The sequence below is a fragment of the Eptatretus burgeri genome, chromosome 11, assembly GCF_056783735.1.
Source record: "Eptatretus burgeri isolate ZD-2024b chromosome 11, Ebu_testis_v1, whole genome shotgun sequence".
NCBI lineage: Eukaryota > Metazoa > Chordata > Myxini > Myxiniformes > Myxinidae > Eptatretus > Eptatretus burgeri.
This window is the reverse complement of record NC_140971.1, coordinates 47,308,830-47,324,390: the sequence shown is the minus strand read 5'-3', so window position 1 is coordinate 47,324,390 and position 15,561 is coordinate 47,308,830. Positions and strand designations below refer to the sequence as shown.

At 43.8% G+C, this 15,561-nt stretch overlaps 1 protein-coding gene across 2 annotated transcripts in view; it reads left to right on the top strand.

Moving 5' to 3' along the window:
* LOC147017007 (A disintegrin and metalloproteinase with thrombospondin motifs 7-like) overlaps positions 1–15,561 on the top strand; it is a 130,520-nt gene that overhangs the window by 43,892 nt on the left and 71,067 nt on the right. The window contains exons 4-5 of one of the 2 annotated variants that reach the window (XM_085846343.1): positions 2,824–3,068; positions 4,400–4,574. In XM_085846343.1, the coding sequence (XP_085702469.1) occupies positions 4,564–4,574 (11 nt within the window). In that variant the 5' untranslated portion in view covers positions 2,824–3,068; positions 4,400–4,563. Of the gene's footprint in view, positions 1–2,618; positions 3,069–4,399; positions 4,575–15,561 lie in introns of those variants that run through there. The other variant, XM_085846344.1, reaches the window with a different exon arrangement.

Here is a 15,561-nt window from a genome sequence, read left to right as displayed (position 1 = left end):
TCGAATGTAAGATGACCTGCATCAACCTATGATGAAGAGCAATGTGCTGAATCCCCTCCACCAAATGTCTGTGGCACTGCGATTCTATACAAGTGCATCATTTCAATTGGATGTTGGAGATATGCACAGTGTTTCACAGGTTAATCAGCTGTTTATATGCGCACAACTAATCAGCTGTTTATCTCGCTTCATAAGTTGCTGTTTAGACGGGTGATTAGCTGTGCACATACAATGATGTTTTTGTCAGCATTTGAGGGCTATGTATGAGTTCGCAAGACACTTGCTAAACGCCTTTAGTAAATTCAGCCCATGTTTTTTACCACTATATAGGGAACGTGGTCCTATCGACATTTTGAGCATGAGCCCTTCATCAGAGCAAATACAGGGGATTATTTTGCTTATTTTGCTCTGACGAAGGGTTCATGCTCAAAACGATCACCTGCATGTCATTTCCCATCGTGGTAGATATATTATTAAAATCTATTGTTTATCTTGTCTGCCGACAGTGATTAAACTTTTTTTAGTCATGTTGTTTTTGTGAGATGCCATTATCAACGCAATCACAACACCATGGTTGACAGGCCACGAGATGACACCGGCGAAAGCGGTTTTGTATGAATGCTAATGATTAAATCAATGAATGACGACCAAGGCCTCATGCTGCATTGTCAGACAGTGTGTTGTGACCACAAAATTGATTCAAGTACCCTTGAGGACCACTGCGGAGTCTGCCAAGGCAATAGTTCTTCATGTGAGACGATTGCAAAGCTGTTTGCTGACTCTGATGGTAACGGTACGTGTCTACGTTGGCGTTTGCTTGAGAAAACCTTTAGCATCGTGTGATACAGCAATTTCAGCAAGTCTAGTGTTGGCTTAATGGTAAAGGTGGCTGGCTTAAGATCTTAGAATCTTGGGTTTGAGTCCCTGTCAGTCAATGAAATAAAACCAGGTGGGGTTGACTCAGCCTGTCATCCTTCCAAGGTTGGCAAAATGAGTACCGGTGTTCTGGTAATAGAGGGCACTGATTCAGCGGCACAGTTGCACCCCCAGAAAATGATGCAACCAGCAGGCACAGGCTGCACACGATAGCTTGCTAACAGCAACTTAAATACTCCACCAGATTCATTTTCCCATCAGGGCTGTTGCAGACAGGACGATGAATCAATTTTGAGCCATCCCTCGGATGGACGTTAAATCGGTGGACCGTGTGGATGTTAAAGATCTCATGGTGTCATTCGTGAAGAGTAGGTGAGCTATCGCCGACACCATGAACAATGTATAGATTCCCGTCCTGACTTCCTGAGTCTTTGCGGTAACCCGACCAGAGTTAGAGTCTCGTAACTGCTTCGGCAGCACCAACACTCTGCATAGGACATGATGATGATGATGATGATGATGAGTACAATGAGGATAATGACTGTTGCAGGATAATATTATGTCCATAAAGATGGAGTAAATTTTATTATGAAACAAGTTGGGTCACCATCTCCCAATCAAAATCGGGTTACTTAGACTTTCGTATTCGTCTTTTATTTGAACCTACTCGTAATCGGCCAATGGTGGTCCGTCACTACCTTGCCCAGGAGAAGAGCGGAGCTTAAACTGTGCTGTGACGATGTGATATCCCAGATGTCGTTATTTATTGTTTTTACATCAATTTGAGGAGTAATTAAAAGTGTTTATTGTGATGTTGACCTTCCACATGTGAAAACAATGCAGTGCATCAAATTTGGGTGAATTTCCCCCAAGTGATTGGAAAGTACAGTAACACGCACAAACAAATATATCATATATTTGCATGGGATGATTATAGAGGTAAACTGGTAATATGGTGGTAACTTTAATGAATGGTGAATGTTATGTCTCAGAGGTTGTGAATTCAAATCCAGCTGAAGGAACCAGATTTTCACAATTTGTATTCAGAGCTTCTGTTGAATGAAATTGTCTTGAGAGAGTTACCATGCTGCTATCACATTGACAGTAAAACACCAACTGGCCTGTGGATGACCTTTAGGGAGTAATCTAGCTGTCCCACCTCATCTCGTCGACATATGATGCCAGTGCACACATCATGGCTGATATTATTAATGCATTCAGAACAACTTGAGATGGCCTGTAAAATACAATGAATATCAGCACTGCCCAAAATCCTCCCCTTTTTTTTTTTTTTTTTTTTTTTTCTCTCTCTCTCTCTCTCTCTCTCTCTCTCTCTCTCTCTCTCTCTCTCTCTCTCTCTCTCTCTCTCTCTCTCTCTCTCTCTCTCTCTCTCTCTCTCTCTCTCTCTCGTTCTCTCGTTCTCTCGTTCTCTCGTTCTCTCGTTCTCTCGTTCTCTCGTTCTCTCGTTCTCTCGTTCTCTCGTTCTCTCGTTCTCTCGTTCTCTCGTTCTCTCGTTCTCTCGTTCTCTCGTTCTCTCGTTCTCTCTCTCGTTCTCTCGTTCTCTCGTTCTCTCGTTCTCTCGTTCTCTCGTTCTCTCGTTCTCTCGTTCTCTCTCTCTCTCTCTGAAGAGCAAGGTGACAGAGGGAATCAACTGGCATTAGGATAGCAGGACAAATCCCAATTTATGAAGAAAAAAAAAATTGACCCCATTACTCTGAACTCAGACATATATGATAGTTATTTCGACCTTTTGAAGAAGTCAAGTGAAACAATTGAATAGTGAGCATTTATGTGATTTTGCTTCAAATGTAATGGCAAACCACCCATGTTACCCTTTCCCAGGAACTACTTCGGTAGCACTGATGCTCTGCAAAGAGTATGGTACATTGATTGATTGATGTGACTTTAGGGGTCTCAACTGCACACTGTTGTTATTTGGTAACCTAGGTTATGTTGATGTGGGCCTGATTCCACAAGGAGCCAGGAATATTCGCATCGAAGAGCTTGCCGGCACCAACAACTTCCTGGCGCTCCGCAGTATGGAACCAGATGGCTACTTCCTCAATGGAAACCGGATCATCCAATGGAGTGGACATTACCAAATTGCTGGTTCAACCTTTGTCTACTCCCACAGCAATCAACAGGAGAACCTCACAGCACCTGGACCCACATTGAAACCCATCTGGATTCAGGTTTTGTTTTTTTTTAATGCTTTTGTCTGGAGTAATATTCAGTTAAACTCAGACTTTAATTTCCTATCTACGAGCAATTCTACATATGGAAATGCCCAAGTGTATTTGTTAAAGTCCTAAAAATGTTTGCTATCAATCGCCATTAAATTACCAAAGGTAGCGCAACAGCACACACGAACTTGGAATGATCCAATCCAAGCACGACGTGCATTGTGCATGTCTAACCACTATGCAAAGCAGCATGCGCTTTACATTGGCGTCTCCTTGTGATACTTTGCACAATGCTGTACTACCGGCTTGGTGCAGTAGTACATTGAGGGCCCTTAAGTCTACCAGCATGACAGTGTGTTTCAACATTGTGCCGTGTCTGCGAGGAATTGCTGCAATGACAACAGTTCTAAAAATTGTGGAGCGTCCAGTCCTGAGCATTAGATTTAAACCCAACAAACCACACTGGCACTCTTTACCTCCACCACTGAAGGTGGACAAGGGTTATGTTTTCACCCCTGTTTGTCTGTCGCTCTGTCTGTTTGTTTGTTTGTGAGCAGGATATCTCAAAACGTGACGGGCAGATTCGGAAAAACTTGATGGACAGTTTGTGTGTGTGTGATAAGGATGAATGAATTATATTTTGGTGAAGATCCGGGTACTGATGTTGAATCTTTTAAGTGATTCTTCACCATTGAGAGAAAGTGACAAAAACCATATATAGCGGGATATCTGAAAAAAGTTATAGACATATTTGGATGACACTTGATGGACAGGTTGGGTGTGTGACAAGGAAGAGTTGATTCAATTTTGGTGAAGATCCGGATTCGGATCTGATAATTTTTTAATTTTATAAGTTTTATATAAAACTCACCATTGAGATATCGGGCCAAAAACGATGTATGGCATGATATTTCAAAAAGTGTGGACTGATTATGACTAAACTTGGTGGATGAGTTGGCTCGGTGACAATAACAAGCTGATTCCCGCATGGATTAGAGTATCACGGATTCAGATCTGACCTATCAGTCGGATACAATACATAAACTGTTCAGCCTGGCGGAGATATGTGGCTGTGCGCTCTACTGAGAGCCGTTCTAGTTCCATCATGTTTCTGCTTCCAATAACATCATTTACCGTGACTGAAATGACCATTATTTTAAACCATCATTTTAAATCTTGCTTCAGCTGTGAAACACACACACTACGATGATCTGTTAATTTTTATTTTTATCAGTCTGGGTGGAAATTTACAAGGTTTTACTTAATGATGTATTTCAATAAAATTATTTGTTTGTGTTCATTAATTTAAAACACTATCTCAATTGCCTTTTACCTGAAAGCTGCTTTTTCAAAAGAAGAACCCAGGAGTGTATTATTAAGTGCACCCAGTGCACCCAGGAGTGCATTATGAGTACACCATTGCCAAGAACCTGAGCAATGACATCGAGTTGGATGAACACTTGTTCACCTGGCGGTTGGGAAATTCGACACACTGCATCATCACATGCAGGACAGGTAAGGCCTACCAACCGAAATGGCATATAAATGGAGTTAAAATGTCTACATTGCTCACGACATGCTTTTAGTGGTGTTTGAATATTGTTTTTTCAGAATTTAAAACTCAATGATTTCTCATGAGATTTCATACAAAAATTATCAGGTCGGATGGGATATTGTTGTAAGGGTCCCATTGTCTTAAATAAGAGAGACTTCGTTTTTAACAATTTACACATTAGGCCAAATAAAAAAATTAAAATACCAGTTGATCGTCTGGATGTTTTTTTTTTCAAAAGGAAGAAGGAAGAAGTCCTTTCTATTTTTTTTTATTATTTTTTTTCTAAATGGCCACCATCTTTTAGTACCCAACACACCATTTTGTTCACCTCCCCACACTTTACATTTTGACCCCCCCTCCAAAAAAAATTACATCAGTCATGTACCAGACATGTCAGTTTTCTACTCCAAAACAAATATGACGTGGGCCATATACCTGACACATCATGTACACACTCACTTGGCCTATTAAAAATACAATCCCCAGTCCTAAACAAATCTGTACTAGTGTGTGTGTGTGTGTGTTGTGTGTTGTGTGTTGTGTGTTGTGTGTTGTGTGTTGTGTGTTGTGTGTTGTGTGTTGTGTGTTGTGTGTTGTGTGTTGTGTGTTGTGTTGTGTTGTGTTGTGTTGTGTTGTGGTGTGTTGTGGTGTGTTTTGTGTCCTCCATATCTCTGGATCTTTGAAACCTAGCAGCCTGAAACCTTGCCGGCATATTAAGGGAACTGGCCTCCAAAGCCAGTCGCCAACTGGGCATCCTCCATCGTGCAAAGTCCTTCCTTGGTGGACCTGAGCTCCTGAGCACATAGAAATCTTTCCTCCACAGCCTGATGGAGTACTGCTTTACCCTCTGGGCTGGTGCTCCCAGCTTTCACCTTTCTCAGCTTCACGCTGTGGAAACCAAGGCATTTATGATTAATGGTATCTCCCATGATGAGGCTGATTTCTTGGGCCTCTCACTCTATCACCGCAGGCAGGTCTGTGGTCTGTCTGTCTTCTACCATCTCCTCTCCAGCCTCGCTCCACCTGCTCTGTCTGAGATATTCCCCCCCCCCCCCCATATTTCTGCATGGCGCTCAAGGTCCGCCAGCAACCCTCTTCTGGTAAAACTACCAAAATCAAGAATCACTGCTCACCTTCAATCTTTCATTCCTATTTTCCCCCACCTTTGGAACAAACTCCCACACTCTCTTCAATCCCAATCTTCCCTCCAGGTCTTCAAAACAGCTGTTCATCACCATCTCTTATCTTCCCCAATCCAAAACCATGATCTTTTCTACCCCCACAAATCCACCCCAAACCCACCTCCTTCAAATTCCCTGCTTTCCTTCCTGAAAGTCCCCGTCATGTAAGGACCTGAAAGTCCCTGTGTTCTCCATCTTGTTTACCCTATGTACCCCTCCCATCCCCCTCCCTTCCACAGATCTTCTCATGTCTCTGTTTCAAACTGTTTTTTTCCTTCCCTCTCCTGCCCATATTGTCTACTGCTCCCCTTGTTGTATGTTCTGTGTGTTAGCTCTCATATGAGCCTTGACAGTGTATACAAAAAACTAAAAAGAAAAAACTCCAAGGAAGTGTGAGTGAAATTTGGTGTTTGGGTTTAAAACACCCCTTTTGAAGATGATTAACTGCCTTATTTAATTATATCCTTCATCAAGCACATCCTCAGCCACCTCACTATGAAGGGGGTCTTAAGGCGCTTCCTGTGTGACCTCGCTGGGATCTGAAGCCACCATGGTTTGTGGCCTGCTCAACCATGCCTTGACTTTAACAGGCTGCAACGATTTCTTAACGAAAAATTTTTTTTCACTTTCCTCACTCATATTATCGAATGCCTGTTCATCATAGCTATGAATCACTGGGTATGTTGCAATTCTTATAAATGCCTGGAGACGCCAGCGTCCATGGCTTTATTTCATTTGTGCATATGAATAACCGAGAGAATCTTTTAAACTAAGGATTATTACAAAATGTAAGCTCCAGAGTTGAAAGTATCAGCAGTTCCAACTCTTAAAAAAAAAAGTGTCGATTTATCCAATTCGGACATTGCAATTTGCTGCATAGTCGTATCGATGGCAATTGGTAATCGCTTGCCAAGCCAGGCGTTCCATTGGAGTGCTTGAGTGCTTAAGCGATTCGCTGAGCTGTGCAGTGCAGTTCGTGTGTGTACTGATCGGGATGTTCAGTCGACAGTTATTCCAAGGTAGAGGTATGTATACAGCACACACGGACATGGTACATATGGGTAGATTTGGATCTGTACGGACTCTCCGTGGGTGTGTGGACATGCCATGCCTGTTAACGGGTGCCGTGGTGGCAAAGATTCATCCCGTATCTTATGGAGGTTCCTTCAGGATTTCCTTTGTCCTCTCACCTGTTTCAAAAACATCTGGTTATCGGATTTGCTTTACAAAAGCTATATGTTTGTCTTTTTGATTTTCAAAGCAAAATATATTTGATGAAACCCGATTGCTGAGCCAGTTGCCTTATTAACGTATTTTCTAAATTACCCAACCAATTTTTTTCCCACCCGTCTCACGCAGCTATTCATAAAGAATAATGTTTTTCCACCCTGAAAAGTCGATAGAAAAGTAATGCTGTTTTTCGGTGAAAGTTACTCAAGGTTTCTGGGTTGTATACAGGACGTACTGGAATTGGTAATCACACTCACTTCAACCTGCCGATTCCCGAAAAATTGCCGATATCGGCCAAGTGCGTGCGTGCGTGCGTGCGTGTGTCATTGATTGGTATCTACATATGTGGGTTTCAGAATGTGGAATGGAGTCTTCCCAGTGCAGGCTCAAAACTTCCACCTCATTTCAGTAAGGGGTCACCAAGCTGTGAAGTTTCATGGACCAAGCTGTGAAGTTTTCTGTTCTCAAAGTTTTGTGCCGAAGGCGCTCTTCAGGATCGTCGCTGAGCCCTGAACAGCTTCCAACTGTAGTTCATTTGTTATAATATTCCCACGGTTGGTTTTTAACTTACCTGTAAAGTAGTTCCAGGGAGCATATGTGATGGCGCGTCGTCCATCCGTCCATCTGTCTACAAATACTTGCAACTTCTTCTCCGAAACTATACATCCGATTACAATGAAATTTCACCACAACCTTCATCACCAATAATGGCATTAAAAAAAGAACGGGGTCTGAAAGGGTCTACAGAGGGACGTTATGAGGAGGGGGATTGCCCCCAAAAGAGATATTTGCTTTTTTTTCAGAAGCGACACAAAACAATTCTAATGAAACTCGACTCCAACCTTCATCACCGATGGTGTACCAAAGTTTGTTCATGGCATAAGAAAAATCTGGCTCAAAGGGGATTTAAGTGGGGTTGCCCCTCAAAATATGTGTGTGCTTTCTCCTCCAAAACTACACACACAATTCCGATGAAACTTGACCACCATCTTCACCACCTGTGATGTACTAAAGTTTGTTCACGACATTAAAAAAAAAAAAAATTGGGTCAAGGAGGGTCGATGGGGGGAGGGAGGTTGTCCCCCAAAATATGCATTTTCTTTGTTTTCTGAAACCACACATGCAATTTCTATGAAACTTGACCACAACCTTTATCACCTGTGATGTACCAAGGTTTGTTCATGGCATAAAAAATCCATAGGTATTTACTTTTTCTCCAATATATATTTCGTGGGGCATCCATGCCTACAAGTGGTTGCCTGGTTATCTTATCCAGCCACTACCAGGTGAGCACCCAATGGTATTGCCCCTATGTTTAATATCTCTGTGAGGTTATTTTTCATCATTCCTAAAGGTCCAGCCATCACTGGTACAACTTTGGCATTTTTCAGCTTCCAGGGTCATCTCGCTTCATTCTTGAGGTCTTGGTGTTTGGTCATTTTCTTGATTTCTGCATTGTTTAGTCCAAAGTCTCTGGTATTAACACCTCAATAAGCAATGCCTTCTTCTCTTTTTTGTACCAAAATATGATAACAGGTCACAATGCTTTGTTTTCGATGTTCACGCTTGGTGGGATCATTAGGTCGTACGTGAGCAGTACGTACTTCCATGTTTTCAGTGATTAGTTTTGGTTCATGTTCCCATAAATTTTCTGGAACTGCAACATCAAAGTTTTTGCAGATGTGCCAGTGGATTACATTATCAACTCTGTTGTGTCGTTGTGTGTACAGCTGTTCTGATACGAGTTTGTTTTTGTGTGTGTGTTCGGTCATTAAGCATAACACATCATTATCTTTATGAACCCCACCTCCACCCCTCACCTGTCTTTTTTTCCTCACCCTTCTCTCTCACTCTGTCCCCTCCTCACTCCCCCCTCCTCATAAAATGAAGCACGCTCCTCCAAAATCTCTGTCATTCTCTCTCTCTCTCTCTCTCTCTCTCTCTCTCTCTCTCTCTCTCTCTCTCTCTCTCTCTCTCTCTCTCTCTCTCTCTCTCTTTCTCTTTCTCTTTTTTTTTTTCTTTCTCTTTCTCTTTCTCTTTCTTTTTCTCTCTCTCTTTCTTTTTCTCTTTTTCTCTTTCTCTTTCTCTTTCTCTTTCTCTTTCTCTTTCTCTTTCTCTTTCTCTCTTTCTTTCTCTTTCTCTTTTTCTCTTTCTCTTTCTCTTTCTCTTTCTCTTTCTCTTTCTCTTTCTCTTTCTCTTTCTCTTTCTCATCCCATCTCTCTCCATCTCTCTCCCATCTCTCTCCCATCTCTCTCCCATCTCTCTCCCATCTCTCCCATCTCTCTCCCATCTCTCTCCCATCTCTCTCCCATCTCTCTCCCATCTCTCTCCCATCTCTCTCCCATCTCTCTCCCATCTCTCTCCCATCTCTCTCCCATCTCTCTCCCATCTCTCTCCCATCTCTCTCCCATCTCTCTCCCATCTCTCTCCCATCTCTCTCCCATCTCACTGCCGTCTCTCTCCCCTCTCTCCCCCATCTCTCTCCCATCTCTCTCCCATCTCTCTCCCCTCTCTCTCCCATCTCTCTCCCATCTCTCTCCCATCTCTCTCCCATCTCTCTCCCATCTCTCTCCCATCTCTCTCCCATCTCTCTCCCATCTCTCCCATCTCTCTCTCCCATCTCTCTCCCATCTCTCTCCCATCTCTCTCCCATCTCTCTCCCATCTCTCTCCCATCTCTCTCCCATCTCTCTCCCATCTCTCTCCCATCTCTCTCCATCTCTCTCCCATCTCTCCCATCTCTCTCCCATCTCTCTCCCATCTCTCTCCCATCTCTCTCCCATCTCTCTCCCATCTCTCTCCCATCTCTCTCCCATCTCTCTCCCATCTCTCTCCCATCTCTCTCCCATCTCTCTCCCATCTCTCTCCCATCTCTCTCCCATCTCTCTCCCATCTCTCTCCCATCTCTCTCCCATCTCTCTCCCATCTCTCTCCCATCTCTCTCCCATCTCTCTCCCATCTCTCTCCCATCTCTCTCCCATGTCTCTCCCATCTCTCTCCCATCTCTCTCCCATCTCTCTCCCATCTCTCTCCCATCTCTCTCCCATCTCTCTCCCATCTCTCCCATCTCTCTCCCATCTCTCTCCCATCTCTCTCCCATCTCTCTCCCATCTCTCTCCCATCTCTCTCCCATCTCTCTCCCATCTCTCTCCCATCTCTCTCCCATCTCTCTCCCATCTCTCTCTCTTCCATCTCTCTCTCTCCCATCTCTCTCTCTCCCATCTCTCTCTCTCCCATCTCTCTCCCATCTCTCTCCCATCTCTCTCCCATCTCTCTCCCATCTCTCTCCATCTCTCTCCCATCTCTCTCCCATCTCTCTCCCATCTCTCTCCCATCTCTCTCCCATCTCTCTCCCATCTCTCTCCCATCTCTCTCCCATCTCTCTCCCATCTCTCTCCCATCTCTCTCCCATCTCTCTCCCATCTCTCTCCCATCTCTCTCCCATCTCTCTCCCATCTCTCTCCATCTCTCTCCCATCTCTCTCCCATCTCTCCCATCTCTCTCCCATCTCTCTCCCATCTCTCCCATCTCTCTCCCATCTCTCTCCCATCTCTCTCCCATCTCTCTCCCATCTCTCTCCCATCTCTCTCCCATCTCTCTCCCATCTCTCTCCCATCTCTCTCCCATCTCTCTCCCATCTCTCTCCCATCTCTCTCCCATCTCTCTCCCATCTCTCTCCCATCTCTCTCCCATCTCTCTCCCATCTCTCTCCCATCTCCCTCCCATCTCTCTCCCATCTCTCTCCCATCTCTCTCCCATCTCTCTCCCATCTCTCTCCCATCTCTCTCCCATCTCTCTCCCATCTCTCTCCCATCTCTCTCCCATCTCTCTCCCATCTCTCTCCCATCTCTCTCCCATCTCTCTCCCATCTCTCTCCCATCTCTCTCCCATCTCTCTCCCATCTCTCTCCCATCTCTCTCCCATCTCTCTCCCATCTCTCTCCCATCTCTCTCCCATCTCTCTCCCATCTCTCTCCCATCTCTCTCCCATCTCTCTCCCATCTCTCTCCCATCTCTCTCCCATCTCTCTCCCATCTCTCTCCCATCTCTCTCCCATCTCTCTCCCATCTCTCTCCCATCTCTCTCCCATCTCTCTCCCATCTCTCTCCCATCTCTCTCCCATCTCTCTCCCATCTCTCTCCCATCTCTCTCCCATCTCTCTCCCATCTCTCTCCCATCTCTCTCCCATCTCTCTCCCATCTCTCTCCCATCTCTCTCCCATCTCTCTCCCATCTCTCTCCCATCTCTCTCCCATCTCTCTCCCATCTCTCTCCCATCTCTCTCCCATCTCTCTCCCATCTCTCTCCCATCTCTCTCCCATCTCTCTCCCATCTCTCTCCCATCTCTCTCCCATCTCTCTCCCATCTCTCTCCCATCTCTCTCCCATCTCTCTCCCATCTCTCTCCCATCTCTCTCCCATCTCTCTCCCATCTCTCTCCCATCTCTCTCCCATCTCTCTCCCAACTCTCTCCCATCTCTCTCCCATCTCTCTCCCATCTCTCTCCCATCTCTCTCCCATCTCTCTCCCATCTCTCTCCCATCTCTCTCCCATCTCTCTCCCATCTCTCCCATCTCTCTCCCATCTCTCTCCCATCTCTCTCCCATCTCTCTCCCATCTCTCTCCCATCTCTCTCCCATCTCTCTCCCATCTCTCTCCCATCTCTCTCCCATCTCTCTCCCCTCTCTCTCCCCTCTCTCTCCCCTCTCTCTCCCCTCTCTCTCTCCCATCTCCCTCCCATCTCTCTCCCATCTCTCTCTCCTCTCTCTCTCCTCCCCCTTCCTAGCTTCCCCTCCCCCTCTCCTCTCAACCCCACCCCTTAATAGCCCCCATCAATGAAGTGACGAGTTGTATTTGCAAGTTCAGGAATAATTTTGGCATCTCCACTGCAGGAGTATTTAGCGAGGGCTGAAAAAGCAATTGAGTTTTTCTTCACATTTATTGAGAGACTGAAAGAGGTGGATGCTGCCTTAAAGGTGTTTCACATGCTTTGGATATCTAGCAGGTTGGTAGACAGCAGTGCAGTGTCATTGGAGTACAACAGTTCTTTAATGCACTTCTTGCGTACCTTGCTGTCAGCTTTGAGTCTTCTGAGATTGAAGAAGCCACCATCACATCTGGTTCTTAAGAACATCCCACCATGTTGTGTGTCCTTAGTTCCCCTCGAGACTACAATCAAATATAATGTAGGTGCCAGCCCACAACTCTACTTCACATTATGGCTTACACTAACTGTGGCCTTCATGCTGTCGTGAAAGCTTTTAACTAAGTTAATTCTCTTGCTAGGGAGGCCAAATAAAGAAAGGACCTTCCAAAGAGTCACCAAATCTATGGAGTCAAAAGTCTTGGTAAAATCAACAGAGACGACATACAGCTGTTGGTGTTGTTCATTGTAAAATCAATAGAGACGACATACAGCTGTTGGTGTTGTTCATTGACCTTCTTCTGCAGCTGACAGTGTAAATATAATGTCCGTTGTGGAACGATTGGCTCCAAATCCACATTAACTCTCGGGAAGAATTAACTCTACCAGTGTTTGGATGCATTGCTGGACTATTTTAGCCAGGACCTTGCACAGAATGGAAAGAAGGGAGATTCTTCTTTGGTTGCTACAGTTGAGTCTATCACCTTTCTTTTTGTAGATAGACACTATAATAGCATCTTTGAACCCTGAGGAATGCATTCTTCTACCCAGCGCCTTTGAAAGACCAGTAACCGATGATGTCACGTTTATCAAACTATATTTCCCATGGGTAATTGATCAATTTGTTGAAGTTTTACATTGATTGGTTAGCGGTTTCAACAATTGCAAATAATTTTTTTTTCATAATGATCGGATCAAGTGTTGCACTTGTCGAATTGTAACATCATAATGAAGGTACCAATGACATCATCATTAACACATATTTTTCCCCATGGGGAGTACTTGATAATCAGCCATATGTACATTTTTTCCATGGAGTGGTTTTGGAGATATGGAGGTGCAAAGTTTCTCGGTTTTTCCAAGATGGCGCCTGGACCACGTAACCGATGACGTCATCATTATTACTAAAATTATGCAGGAGTCGCTGCACCTATTTATAAAATTTCGTGTCAATCTGACCAACGGTTGCTGAGAAAATGAATTTTTAAAATGTGGACACATACGGACGCATGCACGCATGACACACGGACGCGACCGAGCACTTAACCCCGCTTTTTGCTTCATGAGCACAGGGTAATGAGCCTATTACATGCTTCCAGGTCTCATTATCGAAACCAACTTGAGCACTGAAATCCCCCATGAGGAGGATCTTGTCAGCATTAGGGATCTTGCTGATGGTATCTTCCAGCTGCTGGTAAAACGCTTATATGTTGGTTTCAGCATGGGTCATTGTAGGGGCATGTGTTGAAATGATGGTGGCATACCTATCTTTGGCTAACTGTACCCTAAGTATTATGATTCTGTCTGAGATAGGGATTGGCAAAGATGAAAGTTTATTTATTGTGCTGTTCCTGATTGCCAAACCATCACTTGCTTCCCTCCTTTCGTTTGCAGTTTTTTCCTGACAAAAAACAGCACTGTATGTATGCATGTAGTATCCAGAATCCAGAAAAGCTCATATATAGGTTAAAAACCCGTCAGTATATAAAGCTTTTTGTGTACCTTGAAAACGAAAACACATAAGATAATGTGCATGTGTGTGATTAATTTGTTTAAAAAATTGACACCTCTTTATATGAACCTTTTATAGAGCATTACTTGGTTCCTCCTAAGAACACAAGGGTAGTACAGCACGCACACGAGATTTTTTTTGAATGTGCCTTATTTTCTATCGTCTGGCATTTTCCACAAGCCATGCAATGTCCCTTCTTTTCTGTTGTTTGCCACAAGGCACACACCATATAGAGGGGCCTTTTTTTTCATGCCGCTGGCATTTTTCCCAAGAATGGGTACGTACTGTGGTTTGGGAATGGTGTATGACGAGTTGACTTAGTACCTACTTCGTCGATGATGATTGATTGAATGAATGAGTACGTACAATTACAGACGACTAACTTAATGCACAAATAAATTGATCTACTAATGCATATCCAGAAATGACAGATAGTGCTGCCCTCCGGTTGGAAACCAAGCAGAATCGCATGATGTTTCTGACGGTTATTTGGGGATGATGTGTGGTTCGTAGAATATGAGCAAAAAATAGCAAAAAACAAAAACCATGGCACTTGGTGGATTTTCTTTTGAAAGCCATTAATTAGACGTATTGATCAATATATATTCCCAGTTTCAGCTTGTGCCAATGTATAGCCTTTGACATATGAGTGCCAACACATTTCTGGCAGACGGACGGATAGACTGACAGACACCAACGTTGATTTTAAGGGTTTTCATTAAAAACTCAAGAATGTGGAAATGGACATTGCTGAAATTTGGAACATATTACCTCGACGTACGAAGGATTAACTTTGGAAACTTGCAGCCCATTTCATCCAGTAGATGCCGAGAAACGAATTTTCAGTCCTTGTGTTAAAGTTGCAGCAGGAGAAACCGTTCCATATAAAGGGAGGGGTACTTTGCGCTTCCCTTAATACATGCATACAAGCTTTCCCTCCATTATATCGAGATTAACTCTCAGTTGATACAACCTTTCAAAGTAGCTTGTTTTCTATAAAAAATAAATAAATAAATAAAGCCTGCTTAATTTTATGGCTCCCTGTACAGCAATCATTTTGCATGCATCCCAGTGATTGAATCGGTTATTACATGAGTTCACAGAATCACAGCAGATTTCTGAACTCAAAATGGCCGCCATAACTGAGAGAGGTCACAGACATCACTTTCAGGGAGTGATATATTTACCCTTTCATTCATTGTGTGATTCCAAAGAGAAAATGTGCAGTTTGTATTTTTAATTCACGTAGGTCAGTTCCGTGAACTTGAAGGTCACTGTTCACACATTTACTGCCAATTGTTGCATCTGCATTACTCGTGATGAATGGAAACAAAAATCAGCACATTTATTACCAAATGAATGCCAATGCACAATGCTTTCAATTTTGTGTGCTATATATTGTCGCGGGGCTGGCGGTCCAGGTTAATCCCCCACGACCCAAATTGTGGTGATGGGTAGTTAACACCGCCAGCCCGGACGGTCGAGTGGTTCTTCCTTATTAAGAGGCAGACACGTTGATCATCGGAGATTACCACACATGCGGAAAAGATGGGGCGCAATGGCGGTGCGACGTGGGCACAGAAATGAATGCACAGGGGGGGGGCTTTTCCTCGAACCCCATGACAAATACACGGATACAGCTTCTTAAAATGAAAACATTTAATGAAAATAGACAAATATTTACAAAAGACAATAATAAATTTAATAATTATAAATACGTGAGGTAAATTAAACTCTAAGTCAAGGCGCTTCTACACGCAGACTTAAATACAGACAAGGGGAAAACGAAATTGAAGGAAATCCCTCCTTTATTCTGGCAGAGATGCTTTGTCCAAAGATGGTCTTTGTGGAATGTTGAATCGAGGTGCTTCTATTTGCATGAGT